General features: G+C 47.8%; 1 protein-coding gene across 1 annotated transcript; it reads right to left on the bottom strand.

Annotated features, from left to right (window-relative positions):
- Window positions 1-11,383: 11,383 nt before the first annotated feature.
- On the bottom strand, window positions 11,384-21,057 carry Nr2f1 (nuclear receptor subfamily 2 group F member 1). Its single transcript, XM_052159617.1, has 3 exons — window positions 20,330-21,057; window positions 17,375-17,902; window positions 11,384-12,346 (listed from the first exon to the last, which is right to left on the bottom strand). Exons 1-3 carry the CDS (start codon window positions 20,778-20,780, stop codon window positions 12,066-12,068), a joined length of 1,260 nt encoding a protein of 419 aa, XP_052015577.1. The 5' UTR covers window positions 20,781-21,057; the 3' UTR covers window positions 11,384-12,065.
- Between the last annotated feature and the right edge of the window lie 508 nt (window positions 21,058-21,565).

Genomic DNA, 21,565 nt, shown 5'->3' with positions numbered 1-21,565 from the left:
TGGTTTACCTCTGGATATCCACAAAAATTTCTCTCTGTGTGTGTGTGTGTGTGTGTATGAGAGAGAGAGAGAGAGAGAGAGAGAGAGAGAGAGAGAGAGAGAGAGAGAGAGATGTTAAATAGCACATCTCTCCCATCAAGATCTTCTTAAACATGGAAGCTTCTCCTAGACAGGGTACCCAGCTGTTTAATTTAGCATTGATTTATTGCTTTTAAAAGTAAATTTACACACATGCCAGCAGCGCTGCGTTTTGTTTCCCCAGACTCTGAGATTTATTTTCTACTTAGCGCTTGTCTGACAAAACAATGTCCTTTAACTTTATTACACATCGATGAGGAAATCTGTCTTATTTTTGCTTAGATTTATTGCTGTGTTACTAGTGGGGACATTTGTGATCCAAAAAGGCTGAGATCCAAAAATAAGTAGAAAATTAAGCAGAGTTGAACACAGAATGGTAGAAAACAACAACAATAACAACAACTACTCCTCCTCAGAATTTGGCCCCGCATACACCAATTTGCTGGGCAAGGTCGAAAGGGGAGCTTGGTCCCTATCAAGCAAAGTAACCAAGGAAGGAAAGAAATTACGTTAGTGGACACTGTTTGAAGGGGGAGAAGTGGAATCTGAGCCCTGTGATATCACTAGGTTGTTACTTAAAATGTGTCTGAAATTATAGAGCAGGGGGACTTCATCTGTGTGACCCCCACCCCTGGCCCCCTTACCTCCACGAAGAACTCACAGCTATCATGTGTGGATGGTGACTGAGCCCAAGGGACTTAGATGGACTTTGAAGCAGCCTTTGTGGTACACTTCATCTGCATTTGGGTTTTCTTTAGTTCCCAACAGAAAGGCCACTTTCTTCTTTTCACTGATAAACTGTCTTTGTGTCCTTCGCTTCACACCCTCTAAAAACTTCTCCCATCAGCTCAAGAGCAAAAAGGAGATGATATAATAACCATCATATTCATGATAACAACAACAACCAAATGTGTGTTTAAATCTACTTTAACCGTTTTTCCCCCCTTTATAAAGCATGGTCTTTCAATTGGAAAAAAAAGCTAAGGTTGGGAGTGAACATAACAATAGTGTTTCTAACCAGGATGAAAGCAGGCTTTGAAGAAACCGTCCTGTGAGATAGGGTTTTCTTGGCCATCATGATTTCTTACAGAGGCATCTAATATCAATTTACAGGCTTTCCGGTGAGAAAATGAAGATTCTGTATCTTTTCTGTAAAAAGTCAAGATGTGACCAGATTTGCAATTAGGATGAGAGAGAACTTTAAAGATGTTCCTTTTCATTTCTTTCCAGATTTAGCATCTTTCAGGACCCTTAGGTGAGATCCTGACTCCTCTTGCCGCTCTAGTCACTGAGTACACGAAAACATGCCAACATGTTGGCTGCAGTAAATTTTTCCAACCCAAAAAGATTTTAGAAAGAAAGAAAGAAAGAAAGAAAGAAAGAAAGAAAGAAAGAAAGAAAGAAAGAAAGAAAGGCTCTCACTACTGAAAACACGTCAAGGCACTTCTAACTTAACAAGAAAGAAAAAGAAAGAAAAATGAAAAAAGAAAAATATCTACAAGGGGGAGAACTGTGAAACACTGAAAATTCTATTCATATTAGGATGCCCCTCAGCCGTTTGCCCTTTGAAAAGGGGTCCTGTCACTCAGCAAGAGCTGGTTCTTCAATGTCTCCCGCACCCACCCACCAGCCGGCCCTGCTCAGCCTTGCAGCTCTGGCCCACCCCGCGGCCCTCCCCGTGGCCCTCCCCGCGCCGCACACACAGTTTCTTCCAAGGGCTGGAGAGATGGGAGGTGCAGCTTCTCCTCGGCTGAGCCAGAGGAGAACTTCTCACCCCGGCCCAGTCCTCGCCCGCTGAGGGTCCGGCAGTTCTTTTTATGGTGGCTACCAGGCACCCTAGCTGCCCTCCCCTCCCGCTTGAGGTACTGCGACCCGGCGCTCGCTCGCTCGCTCGCTCGCTCGTCACGTGCCTGAGCCCGGAGCCCCCGCGGGGCCCTTTGTTAAGCACCTCCGTCCCCTTGCAGTGGCTGGGGCCGAGCTGCGAAACCCAGAGGGATGAACCAACTGGACAATCCTGCAGCCCTGGTTTGGCTTCGGCTGGTAGGAAGTCCCTGAAACACCTTGGGTGGGTGCCCCGAAACACTTAACAAATCAAGATTCTCAGCCGTTTAAGGGAAGCTACTTGGGCCACCTCCAAAGTTTCGAAGCAAAGGCACAAAGGGGATAGTGGCCCAGTGGAGGGCCAGCCTCTGCTCTGCCTCTACGCACAGGGCTTAGCCAACCATTGGGCCGACTTCCCTCGGTTCCATTCCGCCCTCAAGTCTCCCATCGCAGTCCTATACAAGGCTCAACAACTCAGTGGGTGGGAGTGTGTGTAAAGTGTGTGGTGTGTGCATATGTGTGCAACCAGGTGGAAATTTCAAAGGATATATCCGACACTTACAGAGGATGGGCCGTGGGCAAATGGACTGTGTAAGAGCTTAAGTGACTTGCATGGGAGGACAGAGAGGGTCAGGTCTGCTCTAAGTGGAACATCTGCAAAACATTCTAGTAGCTATTCAACAACAACAACAAAAAAAATCTAGCCATTTACTATAGAAATAATAAAAAGCCACTAATGATTACGGTTCCCACCCCTTCCCCCAAAAGGCCAAATCCTAATGAAATAATTCAAAGGTAGGCCCCATTTCCTAATAGTGGAATTAAACAACAACAAAAAGAACCTAACTAAACTTCCCAACCCTGCCTTCCTAAGGGCCTGGGAACCTTGCTGAGAAACTAGGTAAACAGAACACGGGCTTCTTCTGCGCTGAGGCCCGGGAGCTAGCTTTACATATAGTTCCGCCTGGATACACAATTAAATTACAGTAAATTCCTCTTTAAATAGTAAAATATGGGATGCTCTTCAGAATTCAAATATGTCTAGGGTTAAGTAGTTTTTAAGATAGGCTTCAAATGGCTTGTGTGAAGAAGCAACCTTTAAGCCCTAAAACTATTATAAATATGCTAATCATCTGGATGTCACTTTATCTCTCCATATTTCTTTCTAAAATGAGGAAAGCATTCATTAAAAGCTACTTGGCACACTTTATTTTTGGAAAGCAGATGTTAATTTTTTCATGTATTATTTTATGACCAACTACATGTGCAACATTGGAAGGCGTCCAGAACGCCTCTATTATTTGCTAAATGACTGTTGGTTGAAACATACTATTCTCGGCCTAACTACGATATAGGTTATATCAATAAAGTAAACATCTGTTTGTTTTTTTTAATCAGAGGAGGGGCATGAAAAGTTAGTATAAACGACAAAAGAAGGGAAAAAAGAGTTTGGGAGAGAAGACGCACCTGTGCTGTAGAAAATGAGATATTTATATTGTTCTGTGCAAAACAAAGTCCCCCAATCGGGCACTCGGGGATATTTACAAGGCAGGAGATAAAGTTGAAAGCCTTTCCCGGCGTGCCAAATGGGATTCTCCCTTAGGCCTTCTGCATGGTAAGATAACAGGTACTGAGCGCTCCTGGCGGCTGGGGCCTTCTCCCGCCGCCTGCCCCGCCCTCCCCCTCCTCTCCCCCCCTCCAGCTCCCGCCCCAGGCCGGCGGGGCTCGGAATTCCCAGGCACTGCGGAAATTTCAGCGGGGTTCCCAGCCCAGAAGTTCGCTCCGGAAGCGTCCTCATTTGCCCCGCATCGCTCGAGGACGCCGGCGGCGCCCAGGATAAGGCAGTGGCCTGATAATTAATGGAATACAATATTTATGGCCCAATGTATTGACTCTGAGGCAAGTATGCCGCGCAGACAGTCCGTGGGGGTCTGGCAAACCCGGGGCGAGTGAGCAAGCTAATGACCGAGTACTTCTGTCTATCGGGTTTGCTCACTTAAACCCGAGGTATGGAACACAATGATAAATATTAATATACACCTCCACAGCCCCTCAGCAACGCCATCCTAAACTCTCCCTTCCTGAGTGCTGCCCTTTACAAAAAGGCCAGAGAGAAGGGCTTTAACATAAAATGCTGCAAATATGAAAAATAGGTCACCAATAAAATTGGTCTCAGCATGGAGTGTAATTGCAACAAAGTGCCGCCGAGTAAAATCGAGGAGTGAGCTGGCTGAGGCGGCACAGTCGCGAACCATCTGGTGTGTATTAAAAGCGGCGCTGTAAATATTGCTGAGAGCTAATGCATTATCGGCTTCTATAAGTGCACAGGGCCTGTAAGCTTTCCATATGTTAGAACATGTAGATCGGGTGGGAGCAAAGAAAGGTGTTCTATCAATCACCAGCTTCGGATATATTGGGTTTTACAACTTTTGGTGGAATTTTGGCCAAAACGTGTCAAATGTATATCTCCATTATCTGCCCGCCCAGCACCCCTTCCTCTTGCGGCCCCTCCCCTCTCTCTGTTTCTCTAGCTTCTCTCCTGCGCCCATCTTCCAACCCCTCCTCCTTTTTCCCTACTCTCCAAGGGGATAGGGCAGGCATTGCTGACGTCACTTTACATCAGTAAAAGAGAGTAACTGTTTCCGAGAGAGAGAGAGAGAGAGAGAGAGAGAGAGAGAGAGAGAGAGAGAGAGAGAGAGAGAGAGAGAGAGAGAGAGAGTCAGAGAGAGAGAGAGAAGAGAGAGTCAGAGAGAGTCATGTGTTTTTCATCAGCGCTAATTTTTTGCTTTTTTCGTAGTATTGGGCCGCCCAGCACGGGTCCTCCTTCTCTTCTGAAGCTAGTAACGTCACCTCTCCCTTTGTGGGGTGGTCCACAAGGTGGGACGCAGAGCAGTCCTGTGCAGGGGTCTAAGGCAGAATCAGCTCTTTCGGATGAAACCAGGGGAAATGAGATTCAAAGAAGAAGACTTGTAGGGAGGATTTCGCACCACGACATCCAGGCAACCTCTCCAAGCTGGCTGGAGGACTCCTGCTTACAAGACGCTTTTGGTTTGGACCCTGGGACTTCCTCTCTCGAGGTCGTCCCTTCATAGTCCCACCCCCCACATACTGAATTGCCACACGCGGCACAGCTAATAATTTCCCCGTCACATTACTTTTCTGGGGAAAACAGCTCAAGCCTTCTCTTTCCTGATGATACCCCGTATTTAAGCGTTTACTATAATTACACTCTCGTCTCTTCTGCGCTCCCCCCACCCCATATTACTCAGCTACAAGTTTTTTTTTTTTTTTTTAAACTCAAATCCACTGGTAGGACCTGCCTCTATTGCCTCTGTGCTGTCCTACAAAGATCCCTTTTCCTAGCAGGCCTGGTCTCTCTCATTATCTCTACTTCTTGCTACCCACCCGTTCCCCTCTCACCTGTACACTCAGAGCAAACCTGAGACTTCAGTGTAGGTAAACCTGCCGGCCGTGACAATCCAGGCTCAATCAGCAAATAAATAAAAGTCTTACTTTCTTGATTTTTGGCTTCAGGCTGCATTCCCGTCCGGCGGTGGCCTCCTGTAATTATAGGAGCTATATTTCTTCCCTGGGAGACATTCGAGGGGATTTTTAGTTGGAAGTTTGTTTCTGCTGAGTTATTTTGGATCCTGGACCAGTGTGAGTGAGTGGCCAGGACCAAGAGGCTCTGAGCGAAGTGCAGATTGAGACATATCCAGTTTCTTCTAACAGGATCATTTCATGTGGGAGGTTGGACACAAAGTTTGTGCTCGCTCACTCGCTCGTGACTAGCATTCCAGTGAGAGACGTGCATATTTTAAAACAACAAAGCAGGCTGGAGAGACGACTCAGGGGAGGAGGGAGCTGGAAAGAAGTTACTAAGTGACAAACATCTGTCAACATGGGATAATTTGTATACTCCAGTGCAAAGCTCTCTGCTCAGCTCTGTGATGTTCAAGGAACAGAATGTGGGATAGTCTGGTGGATACACATTTGTCTCTGGGAGACCTAGTTTTTGTCTTTTTTTTTTTTTAAGACCCCACTCCATAAGACAATTAAAACTGCACAAGTGAGTATAATTTTACAATTATGTTTTCCTGAGTTAATGCAAAGTTAGAGTCTGTGGGACTGTTGGAAAATGTACTTTACCTTAAAACAATGGGGAGGGAGTATAAAATAACAAGCAGGGTGTCTAGGACACCACAGCGAGCAGAAGAGACAAACAAAGCTCAAGTGGTCCGTGCGCTGGGCCCCAGCAATCTGTAACCAGAAAACCAAATCTCAGCTTTCCACAGGTATGGGAGCCAAACTTATCAACATCCATCCTTTTCCTGGTGGACAAGGAGAAATGGCAAAGCCTTTCTAGGGGATTTTCTCTTTCATTTAAACCTAGACTTCCAACAAGCATGTTACATGTTTAGAGAGAAAAGCAGCAACAACAAAAGATAAAGTTATTAAAAGCAGACTAAAAGATGATTCAAAATGCTGGTAGGCCTCTCTCCTTGTCTCTCTCTCTCTCTCTCTCTCTCTCTCTCTCTCTCTCTCACACACACACACACACACACACACACACACTGACTCTCTTAACAATCATATAGAAATTCAGGCTCCAGCTTCTACTGAGAAATTTTTTTTCTCTTCCCTATTCCAGATCTGAATACAAAAGGAGAAAGGTCCTGGTGGTGAGAGGGAGATCTCTGCTAGTTGTCAGCACAGGTCCATGGGGTAGGAATGCTAATGAGCCTCCTAGCCAGCTCAAGGCTTGCTTCTCGCTTTCTCACTGGCCGGTGCTCACACACACTGGGGTCCGGGGTCCGCAAGCTGGCTGACAAGCACACAGACAGAGCATCCTGGCCGACCCTTGAATCTCTTGCCTTTTTCCTCTGAGCCCAGAGATCGATCGCTGACCCCACCATTAGGCCAAAGCTTTATTTATCTGGCTGTGCAATGATATTATCAACCTTAAATGTTATATACAGCAAATGTCTTCCTAAGTCAACACAATAGAGACTTACAGAGACTAGCTTGGTCTTAAAGAAACCCTTAGATATTCTCTCTCTCTCTCTCTCTCTCTCTCTCTCTCTCTCTCTCTCTCTCTCTCTTTCTCTCTCTCTCTCTCTCACACACACACACACACACCCTCTTCTCTTTTCTTCTCCACAATCGGGGGTATTTTATAGTCTAGACTTGGGGATTTGATCCCTCACTTTCAGCTGGTTAGAAGAGGTCTTAACAGTTTGGAAGACGTTTAGACATCATTATTTAGCTATCACTGAGATTCCCATCAGGGGTTCTCTTGTCAGCAGGATCCAAGTGCCCAGACTAACTCTATTCTACATGATCCGGATTTCTCAAATTCAGATAGAAGTGAAAGCAAGGGGCGGGGCTCTGATGTGCAACCTTCCACCGTGTTAATTGTTTTCTTTCCTCTCAATTACATTCATAAACCTATTTTCTGCATTGCATGTTATTTCTTTGTGCTTCAAAATTGAAACCACGTGCAGTCTTTTCCCCTTAACACACACAATAAATGCATCGCCCCTCCCCCAACCCACCAGGCTACTATTTACATCTTGGTTACTCTGCGACCTGCCCCAGAAGAAGAAATTGGCCAATTGGAACCAGGTGAGGCTTTGTCAAAGTATCTCTCAAATCCAAATCTCTGGCCCCAAGCTTCAGAAAAACCTACACGTTTTCCTCCCTCTCTTCCACCTACCTCTGTCCCTTGATGAGGTTGTTGAAGCTTTCATGGGACCAGAGTTAGCAAGGAGAACTTCCGAGGAGAAAGGCTACCCAGCCACCCCCACTCTCCAGCTAGTTGGGTCGGTAGCAGTCACCGCTGTTATTCTCTGGTCCAAGATCTTGGGCACAACAGAACTTGAACACCCCCTCCCCCGCCCCCAGCTGCTGGCTGCTCCTTGGGGAAAGGGTCTTCCCAAGCTAAGAAGTCCGACAATAAACAAACAAACTCCGAAGGGGAAGTTGGAAAAAAGGATTCCCTGGCAAGAAGAGATAATAAATGAGACGTGCTTTCAGATAGATATCTCAGACGTGAAATTGCGCCCAGCTGCTTGGGTAAGCAAACAAATAGTTTCATGTTAGGAACTCTCAACTTGTGGCTTGATGAATAGAACACGACAGAGGTAAATGGGTCTTTAACTCATTTAGGAATAGGACTCTTTGGCTTCCGAAGTAAAAGCCACGGACCTGAACTGGCCCTTTAACAAGAGTTTTATTGATCCCCACTTTTGTCCCCCTCCCTCCCTCCATGTGCTTCTTATGGTCTTCTGTTTGCAGGACAATCAGGTGATCCGTTCTAAGGAACAGGAGAGACATTAGGTAATTTAAGGACTGCCTATACAAGAACATTTTCAAAAATAACCTTTTTTCTTTTTCTTTTCCTTTCTTTCTTTTCTTTTTTTGTTTGTTTTGTTTTTGTTTTTTCCCACTACCCTAAAGAGCTGGTTTGAGGCTATCCAGTGTTCCCAACAGCGAGGCTGGGTTGGGCAGTGAAATCTCAGGGACCCTGCTAGAGACCTTGAATGCGAAAGGAGCCAGCCTTCTGGGTTTTCTTTCATTCAGCCTCGTCCCAAGTTAAAAATGGTGTAGGAAGAATAGAGTGTCAAAGATCATATCTTCTCATTCTGCCTTGTCCTATAAACTGTAAAGGCGCAGCCTGGTTTCCCTACCGATTTCTCGGAAAGTAACTTTCAAATATTTTCAGCTAAGGTAGTTTAAACCTACTTCAAAGTCAGTCTAGTTCTCTGGTGCCCAGCAAGTGTTTAGATTTAAAAAAAGAGCATTAAGCCTTCCTAAGTCGTGGCAATTTCTAGAAAGAAGTCACTTTACAAGGGTTGTCTCGGTTTCCACTGGTTCTGTGGAATCCATGTTTTCCCACAATCCGTTAGCTAGTCTCCATTTTCCCCGTTTTGGGAGGTAGGAGCTGGTACTTATCCAGAATGACCTCCAGACTCGCACCCTGCTTCGATGGCTCCCCCTGGCGCCTAGCAGGAAAGTAGCTCAGTAGAGTGCGCACTCTAGCTGGCCACCCAGGCAGAACAGCTTCCCACCTGTTTCACCTAAGCCTCCTGTTCAGGTCCGTGACCACAGAAATTACCGGAGCCTGAGAAAGCACTTAGATAGTTTGGCTATTCCTGGTGCCTGCTCTCAGCATCGAAAGCCCTGAAGTCGCTGGCCTGTTCACTTATGCACCCAGCAAGGCCAGCCAGGAAGTCTAGGACACTTCCCTGGGGTGGGGGTGGGGATGGGGGTGGGGGGTAGTGGGCTTCACCAACAGCTTAGGGGCCAGTAGTCTTGGTTTCTCAACATTTCCTCCGGGTGATCGGATTTGGATTTGTGTGTGAGTGTGTGTGGTTTCTGTGCCATGTGCTCTGAAATGGAAAGTCGGCGAGTTGGGTTAAAGCAGCTTAGCGTGGCTGCTGACCTGATCCCTGAATCTGGTGGTGTCCTAGTCTATCTTAGGAAGGAGACCTAGATCCAGAAACACAAAGTTTTCCTCGGTGCTTATTACAGGTGGGTCGGGGGTAGGGGAATACTGTCCAGAATGCTCAAAACAGGTCAGTGGGCACTCAAGTATCCTTCCCATCCAGCTCTGGGTTCCCTGGCAGCCGGAAGTGCCCCTGGAGAGGCCAGTTTTCTTTCAACTGTTTGGATTGGGTAGGAGGTTGGGCCCAGGACTCTCCAGACTCCAGGCAGCAAAAGTCAAATGACCCCTCAAAGCCCTGGAAACCCGAGGAAGTAAGATGCACGCTGTCCACCCTTTTCTATACTGGGCGGCTTGGACTTGGGCCTCCATATTGAAATTAATTGAAACTTACATTTCAGAACTTCAGAGAAATGTTTATCTGTCTTCATCAGAGGGATCACATTGTAAAGAATATATTTTCATCTCATTTCCAGAAGGCAGGAAAGATTGGTGACCTCTCCTAGGAGCTAGGTCCCCCCACCCCCGCGCTTGCACGCTCGCTCGCTCTCAGTGCCCACCCTTGAACCCACACTATGCCACTGGCCAACACAAGAGAATTCCCAATACTTCCTAGGAGGCCCCTGTGTTAAATCCGACTACCTCTCTGTCCCCTTTGCCTCGGGTATCTAGACTGTAGGAAAGTGAATTAAGGCTCACTCTCCCTAGGTGCACAGTTTAGCTAGTCCCCTTGTGGCCTGGGTTGAAGACCATGAACCCACAGTGGCATCCTGCCCCATCGATGTGATGCGTGCGTGGTACTCAGATTACTTAAAATGTCAAGCAGGTGGGGCTTGCTTAAGAATCTTGGGAACCTGGAAACTTTCAGACAAGGAAATGAAAGTGCAACATTATGGAGGCTCCTAACAATGAGCTCTTCCTCCTCCCTCGACTGGGTCCAGGGCTTGGGGGATGCGTGTGTAACAGGGGTTTTATTTTTAAAAATCTGGCTTTATTAATATGTTAAGGAAGAGCTCCCTTGGCAGTACATGTTTTCACAAATCTGGCTCAGATTCCATAAAACATTCATACTCTGAAAGCTGTGAAGAACTTGCCCCTCACCTCAATGCATGCCCAGCAAGATGCCTGGAGGAGAGGTATCTGTCCTCCAAGGGCCCCAGGGCCGGGATGGCTCCTTAGGGAAGAACCCAATTTAGCTTCCTGACACTTAGTCCTAGTTCAGTTTATAACTACTCTAAAGTGTGTGTTGGGGGTGCTTCTCCTCACCCTCCACTCCCACTCCTGAGACCCCAGGTCCTACTAGGAAGCTCCTTGACAAGAGCCTGAGAGAAGGGAAAACCAACCACAGGTGGGAAGAGCTTCAGAAACGCAGTAAGAGAAGCAAAGTCAAAATTCCTGGTGCTGCTATCTCAGTTCTTGCCCGGAGGCAGGGAAAAGCAAGACCTAGGGCCACAAACCAGCGGCTGTCCTGCCCATCCAGATCCAAAGCTTCTGAGCAGCCCTCCTGAACCGCCCCCCAGAGCCTGCCATGAAACCTTTGCAAACCCTTTCCAGCTCAGAAACTTGCCCACTGCAGCAGTTAGAATCTAGGGGGGCTGACATTGGGTCACTGAAGCAAGCTGTGAGGTCCATGTGCCTGGAAATTGTGCCTCAAAAGCAATTTGGCCTCCCCCGGGCCTCTGACTCAAGGCTGTCCTCAGAGAGAAATTAAGACTTCTGTCTGGCCACCAAGGCCCAGCCTTCTCCTTCTCCCCCACCGTATGCAGGCAGGCAACCTGGCCTTTCCTTCAACTTTACAAAAGCGATGCAGTGGCTGGCCTAAGAAACAGATACAGTCAACTCAGTGCTTGACCTTAACAGTCTCCTCTCCCTTGGAACAATCCAGATCCTAACAATATTCAATTATCCACAAGTTATCCACGAGCTTCTCTTGCTCTGAGGATATAATTCAAGCAACCAGACACATGTGTTTTGCTAAATTCTTTTATTTTTGTTTAAATTTTCACTTCAATTTTAATTCTTGAAGAACAGCCTCGACAACATATATCGCACTCATTATAAGAAGCAAAGGGTTATATCAAAAATTATTAGTATAGAATCACAGGAAATCTGGTTTGGAACCAGAAAAATACAAAACAGATATAGATACATAGACACAGGACAAATCTTTTATAATTATTTGGAAAATGTTATTTCCCCCTAATTCTTGTTCATTTTTTGTTTATGCGCATACGATGTTTAAATTTTACAAAAAAATGAAAATAAAGACTAGTATTTTACAAAATGAATAACAATGTTCAGTGTGTGTTTCTACATAGGATTCAGTCCACTTCCATGAGTAGTTTTCTGTACAGAATATATCCACATCCATCCACAATAAATCCTGGAAGGTCCATCACAGTCCTTCTATTTTATTAAATTTCTCATGGTTCTCTCTTCCAAATATCTTTTTTTCATTTTCTCACCATTCATGTGGTCTTTTTTCTTTCCTTTCCAATGTACTTACAGATCAGATCCTAAATGAGTCTCTTTTTCTCCTGGTTTGCAGCTCAGGTTGCATTCCTGCAGATTGGGCTGCTCCTGTCCCCAGCCCTTCTCCCCTCTGCCTTGCCTGCCTGGTGCATCATACCAGCATCCCCAAAGGCTTTTGAGTCCTTGGTCAGAGTGAGTCCTCGGTCTCTAGGGAGTCTGGGAGCAGGGGCAGGTGGGAAACACCCAAGGTCTAGGAACATTGGATGGACATGTAAGGCCAGTTGAAACTGCTCCCTGACAGCAACATATCTCGGATGAGAGTTTCGATGGGGGTTTTACCTACCAAACGGACGAAGAAGAGCTGTTCGATGACCGAGGAGGACACTGTGCGAAGAGAGGGCAATCGCAGAAGCAGTTTCCCGAAGCGGCTCGGCTGGTTGGGGTACTGGCTCCTCACATACTCCTCCAGTGCACACTGCGATTTCTCCTGCAGGCTTTCGATGTGGGCAGCATCCGACAGGCCACAAGCATCTGCCAGAGCAGCCACAGGAGGGAGAGACAGGGAAAGGGCACAGACTGTTAGGTGGTTGAGCAGAAAAGGTATAAACCATTAATGTTTTGAGGAGAAAAGGGAAAAGAAATAGAAGAAAAGGAAACGAACTCCTTCCCTCCATGCCTTTTTGCTGTCCTCTTTCCCACCCCCCTATACACATAACAATAAATCCAAGCCTCACCATGCCTGGGAGAACAGGAGAGATGCACATGCATACAGAGGTACAGCCTGGCCAGAGCCTTGCTTCCCCTCTTTCACCTTTGGATTAAATAATGCATGATGGCGAATCCATGTTTGCAGGGGAGCATATTTCTGGTTGTACTCATTAAAAGAAAAGCATTTGCCCCTTTCCCTCCTGATTTTTGGGCGCTTGGAACCCCTGACGAAATATACAGCCTTGGAAACAGTTTTTAAAGGCTTCTTGGAGTTCCCTTCTCCAAACCCAACTGACCCCCAACCAGCAAACTCAAGGAGACTCTAGATTGTGCAGTGAATACCCGTGGCAGGGGGTAAGGGATCACAAGCTTGCAGAAGGAGAATTAGATCAACCCTGTCCTATACCAATATAGGATTCGCCGCTCAACTACATTTGCAGGACAGAGCCCTGCAACAAATCCTCAGTGATAGTGGACACTTCTTTCTTAGATTAAGTAATTGAAAATTGGTCACATCTCTGTAAGCTGTTTAATAATCAGGAGGAATATGGTTCAGGTACTTCAGGCTGCAGAAATGAAACATCTTCAGCAGTAAGACACAAAGCTAGGCTAGAGGCAGTTGATGCTTCTGCCTCGGAACTGGGGTGTAGGGAATTGGGGGGTGTGGGGAGATAAAAGAGAAGTGCACACACAGCACTTTATAAAATGATGACAACTAAAAATTGTTGTGGTCATTTCAAACCAACCAAAGTTCTTTTGGGTCATCTAAAAATATTTCAAGACAGCAGATTATCCTACATCCACTAACCAGAGTGAAGCAACCAGAGAGACAGTGGCGCTTCCCCTCATTCTCTAGGTTATTTCTTAATACAAATATGACATATTTTAAAAACAGGATGATCACAGAGGGAACCCTTAGCCAGCCAGTAAGCTGGCTGGAGATCAAAGACCGCATTTGCTAATATATAGATCTGGGAAGGAATTCATGTATGACAACACCTGTAACAGAACATTGTATAATGGGGAAGTGTGACCCTAAGAAAACAACAAATTATTCAAAGCAAAATCCATGTTTGCTGCTTCCATGCTGTGTATCGGTTCAAGAATGGCTTCACAAAGCACTCTGCCACCTTCATCTACAAGGGTATGGCCCCAAGCAAATATTTAAATAAAACTGGTGATAATTCAAGAACTTCTGAGGCAAGTCTCCTTTGACCTCAGGTCCAGACTGGGTTCCTCTCAGATGTCTAATTACTCCATCCAGCTGGCACAGTGCATCCATACTGGTCTGAGTTGGGATGCCAGGGAGATTATTATGGCCAGCAAGGCCAGGACTGGAACACCTCCTTGAGACTTTAATATGTAGAGAGGAGACTCTCAGGTCAGCCCTTGGGCCTGCTTTCTAGCACAGCCTTGCTGAATGTCCATCACACAGACTTGTGTGTGTGTGTGATGTATCTACATATATCTTGCCTTGCATACATTTTCTGTTCCTCACACCATGGGATAGTCTTAACCACAGACAACACAATATGAGAAAGACCCATTGATATCCCAACAGATTTTCCCTTAAATATCTATATGACATCTCCTTAAATCAGTAAAACATTAGGGTCCCTGGAGTACAGTCACTTCCTCATTCCCTAAGCATCTCCAAGGAGAAGCCTAGACAGGCACGCACTCCCTCAGTCCGATACTGACTGCTTTCAGGTCCTTCTACCTTTGAAATGAAGTGCCTGGGACTGAGGCTGCCTGTCAGGTACCAGTCACCTACCCTGGTGGTCTCTGTCATCCCAGTCACCTATCCCCATGGCCTTTCTCATCATGAGTCCTAATTCAGGCCCACCTTCACACACTTCGTCATCATTCGCCCCTGTAGCAGGATTCTCCCATCTGTAGACAGACAGGGTGAATGTTTGAATCAATTGGTGGGTTGTGATGGTACAGAGAGGACAGCGAAGGGTGTAATTTAGTACATATTTGTCCCCACGAATTATACTCCAGATAAGAAAAGGAGACAGAACATACAAAATCCATGTCTCACTTTTTATATGGTATTGTCAGTGTGGGAACCTTTAATATTTCTTCTACAGTATAAGGAAAAGAAATTATGTAAATAAATAACCATTACTGCTCAGGCCTCCCGGCTTAGCCTTTGTACTGCAGAGAATGTATTTCATGTTGTGCATTCAGAAGAGTTTAGTGTTCAGGAAATATAGATGTAATCAGCCGCCATAACTAGAAATCAAAGTTATTATTGCACAGAAAATGGATTTATTGTATTTATGTTAACTAGATGGCTCTTTTCAGAGTCAGTCTCATTTATTTGAAGGAATATTTAGGTGTATGAATTAAAGAATTTTTTTCAAAGTAAGTTCAGGTCATGACCTAGTCTTTGGATGATGTCCAGAATATTAAGGATTAAATACACCATCCGGAGACCAAATGTGAAAACCACCACAGGGGACACCCATGCCAGCTTCAAAAACGTAGCCAGGGCAAGCCATATTGGACAATATGTCTAAAACTGTCTTTTCCATCATTCAAAGTTTCCTTAAAAGTTGGACGGCTTAGGGAAGGCTTCCCATGAATTCCCTCCTGGCTAGCAACCAAAACAAGTTTAGTCAAAAGTGGAAATGTGCAGTATGGAAGTGGGTGGGTGAAGGAAGGTGAGTTATTATTGATAGGTCAATTTCCATTTTCAGATATTCTGGCTGCGATTTTCCAACAAAATAATGTTATTGTTCATGTCTCAGCATCCCTTGCACTTTGAAAACCTGGTTCAAAAAAAAAAAAAAAACTCCTTTGGAAAACATTTTTTTTTTTTAAATGAAGGAACTTTTCACAGAAATGTTTTAGGATGGAAAGTTTAAAAGTGAAGCGTGCATAATTCCACGATGCTCCCTGTAGCCCACACAGTCCTAGGCCTGGTCTCTCTCTCTCTCTCTCTCTCTCTCTTTCTCTCTCTCTCTCTCTCTCTCTCTCTCTCTGAAACAAAATCAGCAAAGAAAAGGGTATTCAGAGAACTTTAGGGGCATAGGGAAAGAGAAGAGAGACCTTTGCTGTCCAGCTCCAAGTCATACACTTGTGCTTTAAGACACTTCACTGGGTGCGATTTTACAACCCTAGCTTCTCTACACTGGCTCTCTTCCTGGTGGATTTGGCTAAAGGGGTGGGTAGGAGAGCGCCAGCCAGGCCTGGGCCTGCCAGAGTCAAAGGATCCTGCTCACTGCTTCCCAGGCTCTTTGTCACTTTTGAAAAACACATTTCCATCAAGAAGACTTATTAAGATAAAATGCATTCAAAGTCGGAGGAAGCTATTCAATAAATCTTCCATTTGTTTTAAGTTTTGCACTTTATCCCCTTGCAAAGAATGACTCCCTCCCTCCCTAGCAGAGCCGCATTTGCACTGAGAGTAAAAGGGGAGGGGGGGCAAGTCCAAGGCTCTGGCCACCTTGCATACAAATGAGCTGCTCTTGTCTAAATAAATTATCTGCTGTTCAGATCGATATTAATACTACATTTGCTACATTACAATATTGTGCAAATTTTAGAGTCATTTTGATACAATGTAAATATGACTCTCCATGCATGGAAGAGGAGAAATCGTGATAGATTACCCCACTGCTTACTGTTCAACAAGGCCTTGGGAAAAAAGAGTTTTGCCATTTCTGCTCAAGAATGGTTTTAATTTGGCTTTTGGAGGGCCTGACTGGGATAGATTTATTAGAATGATGTATTTGTTCTCCTAATCGAGGAATTAAAAACAATAGTATCAATAACGGTAGTAAGATTGTAGCTAACCTTACTTACAGTAGGCAGAGCCCAAGGCCCACATCTTAAGCAGCTCTGCCCAAGCAGAATTCTCTCTGGCTTTGTTTGTATTTCCCGTTACCTGCTGTCCCTGGTGTGTATATATTTTCCTCTTATAGGTTCCAATAATAAAAAGCGGATAGTGTTCTCACAGGCTTAGACCAGAGCCCTTCAAAGACAACGTTAATGCACTTTCCTGGAAGTTAATTTGAACCATCTATCATAAGAAAGATTGTTAACATGCATGTTACCACCGCCTGCACTTAATTTGATATTTTAAGGCATCCTTTTAAATTTCCAGTGTTTGTGTGTTTGCATAGCTATGAAATTTATCTCCCGGCCCTAGTCCTCTCATGCTTGCGGTTTTTACAGTATTGCTTTTGTTTTTATCTTTCTTGTTTAGATCGAATCCGTTTTTTACGACCCTCAATAACCTCAGCAACTGCAAACATGAATGGTTTCCGATAAGGGAAAATCAGGCAGCAATAAAGCGGGATTATTTATGATTTATTTGTGCGTATTCTTCTCTTTCCGCCTCTGTCTGTCTCTCTGTCGGGAAACTCATCCAAGGAGAGTGCCACACAGACTAGGAAGCCACCTTCCCACGTTCTCTCCTTCCTTCTGTATCGTTCCTCCCCCAGAAACACTGAGCTCTTGTACACACACACACACACACACACACACACACTCACAGAGAGTTCACACACAGAAGCTAGACGATCCACAATGCCCTGCCTCCCCAGACACACAGTCGCCCCACTCTCGGGGCGCGCGGGGTCCAGGCCATCCATCAGGCCAGGCCGCCGGCCTCACCCGAGCCTCCTCTGCTCCAGCACCGCTATTCTCCCAAGATGGCAGCGGCGCGGCCGGCGACAGCCACGCACCCGGGCTGCAGACCCTGGGCAGGCCCAAGGTGGCTCGAGCGCCCGGCCGGCCTGGCGGCGACAGCGGCGGCGCGGAAGCTGCAGGAAGCCAGGCACCCGCCGCGCCCGCGCCAGCTCCCCGCACTGCCTGCCCTCCCCGCGACCGCAGCCTCACCTGACGTGAACAGCACGATGGCTTTGAGGCAGCTGTACTCGGCTGAGTCGACGTGCAGCGCCTTGAGCTTCTCCACCTGTTCCTGAAAGATGCGGATGTGGTCCATGAAGGCCACGACGCGGTCCGCGGACATGGGCGAGGCGTGCAGGCCGGCTGCGGCCAGCAGCGGCGCCACGTGCAGGGGCATGGAGCACTGGGCCGCGTTGAGCACGAACAGCTCGCTCCAGGTGAGGCGTAGCAGAGACACCTGGTCGGTGATCTGCAGATCCGGGAAGAAGGGGATGTTGCGGGCCCACTCGACGGCGCTGAAGAGGAGGCGGGCGGCCAGCTCGCAGATGTTCTCGATGCCCATGATGTTGTTGGGCTGCATGCACTGGCTGCCATAACGCGACGTGGGGTAGGGCTCTGCGCGCAGCAGCAGAGAGATGTAGCCGGACAGGTAGCAGTGGCCGTTGAGGGGATCCCCGTTTGTGAGTGCGTACTGGCCTGGATTGGGCTGGGTTGGAGGCATTCTTCCTCGCTGAACCGCTGATAAAAAGAAAGAGAGAAAAGAGGCAATGTGCAACCAGGGGGGCTTGTGAACATCACCGAGCCGCAGCGCGCCCGCCCGACGCAACGTGGGTCTTCCCTGCAGCCACTCGCTCCCGAAGCATCTTCTCTTGCTGGTTCTTACTCACAGACCACACTGCCAGGAGATCTGGGGTGAACCTTCATCGGTCCCACATATCCACCCACAGTCTGCATCCCTGGCTATTATAGCTCGGGAAGAACTAGGCCTGACTGCAAGGCCCCTAGCTCAGGATAGCTTAAGAAAGTACCACCCAACCTCCCAGCTTCTAAGAAGCAACACAGAGATAAATGAAACCCCATTCATCCTTCCAGAATGATACTAATCAAAGTTTTTTTTAAAAAAAATAAGTGAAACCTGAGAAAAGCTGTGGTAGCAGCCACAAACCTTAGAGCACTCTTCCCTTGCAAAGCAGCAAGTGTATAAAATGTTCCCATAATCTCTAAAGTGCTAGAGAATAATCTTTAAAAGAGACACAAGTTCCATATCTTACTGAGCACTTACACGTTGGGACCAGGAGTAAAGCATCACTCACACCTCCTCCCGTCCTCCCTCCTCCTGATTGCCCCACACAAAGTTCTCACTATTAAAAGCAACAGAAAATTTAAAAATTTCAAGAAAAAGTTGAACTTACAGTAGCCAAACATTATTGAAAAAAGTAGAAACTACAATTAATGTCTGTCCTGTGCGATGCCCCACTGCAACCTGCAGCCAGCTTTGCCCAGTGACTGTGCGAGCTTGCAACTGCAGAAACACTGGATTCATTAGCCATCTGAATGCAAAACGTAAGCATGCTTTGAGTTCTTAAAGCTGACCAAAGTTTTTTTTTTTTTTATGTGTATGTTTTACTTCAACAGTGCCAGCATTTTCAATTGCCATGTAAACAAAGACAACTCTAGAGAAAGTTACCGAGCTGCCACCCCCACCCCACAAATTAGTAAGGTAGGTTCATGGTCACAGAGCTACCCTACCTATCTCAGGCTCTACACTGTTTTCTTTGGTTCTAATTCCAACAAGAGTTCCAGTGCAGTTTACGCTCTTGAAACACAATGGTTAGAAGACTTTTTCTAATTATAGTTTTGAACTTGGCAGTTATTTTTCAATTAAATGAGAGCACAATTCAAAGTTTTCTTTTTTTCAGATGCCTGCACAATTTCCCTGGAGCTAGAAATGAAGTCGTCACATTTGCCTTCTCCCTGAGATCTGAAGGAATTCAATTTCTTTTCTTGTGGTATATAAAATATAATTTTGAAGTCAATTACAAGAAGTAATCTACATTCTTCGAAATTGACTGGTTTACTAATTTGACTGTAAGATATCTTTAATGATTGTCAGGAGATAAACTTTAACTATAAACCGCTACATATATTTGAAAGAAAAGTGTTCCATCTCATGCCACACGAACATGAAGCATATCCAAATTAAACATCAAAAGTTGTGTTTAATAAAAAAAAAAAATCCCACACATCGATTAAATGACGCAGAAGCTCATGCCAGCCGCAGCCTATGCATTAGAGCCAAATCAGAAGGCTCGGTAAATGCCGCTGTAAATTGTAATTTGTATGCAGTATTTAAACAGAGGGTGGAGTTTGATGAAGAAATAAACCGAGTATCAAGCTTTAAAAATGACACTACTATGAAAGCAGGGTTCAGTCACAAACTTTCCTTTCAAAGTATAGGGGTGAAAACAAGGCCACAGCTCGGGAGGAGGCGGCCCTAGATCCCCGAAGAGGAGAGGGAGCCAGTGAGCAGGCCAGACGCCCCCCTTCCCCCCTAATTAGACCTACAAGTGCAATAAATCTCACTCCTCTTTTTCCAAGCTAAGCTTCCTAAAGGATGGTGGCAGCAATGAATCTACGGTTCAGGCTCCTCTAGCCCCAGTCCTCTCCCATTCTAAATAAAAGGTACGATGAGACAGAGGAGAAAGTGGAATGGAAAAACAAACAAAACAAAAAACAAAACCAAAAATACACACAGAGAGAAACGGTTTTCTGTGGAAAATCAGCACCCCTCCCAAGTTCATGCCAGCACAGCCCCAAGCATCCTCACACACAAGCGGGAGCGAGACACACACGGAGCACATCCAACAGAGGAAGGGAGGGATTTTGAAGCCACAGCTCACGATCCCAGGGACACAATCTTGAGCAGGCAGCGGGCGGGGTGGAGGAGCCAGGGAGAGGAGCGCAGGCCGGGAGGGGGAGGCAGCGGCAGCGAGCTGGGAGGGGGGGGGGGACGCTGGGGGAGGAAAGCAGCGAAGATTGGGAAGCCCGGACGGGCTGGGACCACAGGAGCCCCATCCCCACAGCCACAGGCACCAAGGCGAGAGAGAAAGAAAGAGCTGGGAGGCGGGCGAAGCGCAGGGAGAGAAGCAGAGAAGAAATATTCACCTTCCCGCCTCATGCCCACTTTGAGGCACTTCTTGAGGCGGCAGTATTGGCACTGGTTGCGGTGGTGCTGGTCGATGGGACAGTTCCTGTTGGCACGGCATGTGTAAGTTAAGTTCCTGCGGACGCTCCTCTTGAAGAAACTTTTGCAGCCCTCGCAGGTGAATTGGCCGTAGTGCTTGCCGCTCGACTTGTCCCCGCACACCACGCACTCGATGTGCTGCTGGCTCTGGCCCGAACCGGGCGGGCCCTGGCCCTTGTCCCCCGCCGTGCCGGGGGTGGCAGGCGCTCCGGGCTGGCCCGGGGTCTGCGGCGTGTGCGGCGCGCCGGAGCCCGCCTGCTGCTGCTCGCCGCCGCCGCCGCGGGCTGCCTGCGCTGCGGGGTTGGGGCCGCTGGGGTTGCCCCCGGCCACGTCGTCCTGCGGATCTCGCCAGCTGCTAACTACCATTGCCATATCTTTGGGCCCGGGGAGCGCTGGGGGGAGCCGAGCTGCTCGCCGAGGGCCGCGGGGCGCGCGGGCGCGCTGGGAGGGGAAGGGGAAGGGGAAGGGGGGAGGGGGAGGGGGCGGGGGGCCCACCGGGCGCCCCGGGGTCGCCGGAGCCGAGCCCGAGCCGGGCACCGGCCTCTGCCTGCGCCGCTGCCGCCGCCGCCGCCGTTACTGCCTCGGCCGCCCCGCTGCTGCTGCGCGCCCGCCCGCCCGCCCTGCTGGCGTTTTGTTGTGGTTCCTGCTGTTTTCTTTCTCTCTTTTTGCAGCCCCCCCAGGCTCTCAGGCTCCCCCCCCCAACACCCCTGCTCCCCTCGCCCGCTCCCCCCGCGCTCCGTTCCTGGGGGGGCCGCGCTCTCTCTCCCCCCTCCCCACCCCCCGGCGAGCGAGCTCCCTTCTCTCGCTTTTTTCTTCTTCCCCAAGTTGCAAAATCAGAAATGGCACAGGCGGCAGCCGGGAGCGGCGCGGGGCGCAGCGCCGGGGGCGGCGGGCATGGGCCACGGCGCGCGCACACACTCGCCCTCCGCCTCGCCCGCACCCCCGCGCACACACACACTCGCACACACACTCGCTCACCCGCGCCGGGCGCCCGCCCGCCCGCCCGCCGGCTGGCCGCTGGGGCTACGCGCAGAGCGCGGGCTGAGCCGACATAGAGGAAGCGGCGAGGGCGGCGGCGGCCGCGGAGGAGGAGGTCGCGGCTGCAGACGCTGCTGGAGGAGCCGGCCGCCCCTGCGAGCGCCGCTGGAGGAGCCGGG

Source organism: Apodemus sylvaticus, chromosome 16 (assembly GCF_947179515.1).
Source record: "Apodemus sylvaticus chromosome 16, mApoSyl1.1, whole genome shotgun sequence".
Taxonomy (NCBI): domain Eukaryota; kingdom Metazoa; phylum Chordata; class Mammalia; order Rodentia; family Muridae; genus Apodemus; species Apodemus sylvaticus.
Note: the sequence above shows the minus strand (reverse complement) of the source record. Positions and strands in the feature narration are given on the sequence as shown.

Bases quoted from the DNA above. Each gene is read 5' to 3' on its own strand.
- Nr2f1 (XM_052159617.1), bottom strand. From the start codon at position 20,780: ATGGCAATGGTAGTTAGCAGCTGGCGAGATCCGCAGGACGACGTGGCC. The intron at 17,903-20,329 runs GTGAATATTTCT...TCTTTTTATCAG, and splicing joins AGTGGGCATGAGGCGGGAAG to CGGTTCAGCGAGGAAGAATG. The intron at 12,347-17,374 runs GTGAGGCTGCGG...CTGCTCTGGCAG, and splicing joins CATCGTGCTGTTCACGTCAG to ATGCTTGTGGCCTGTCGGAT.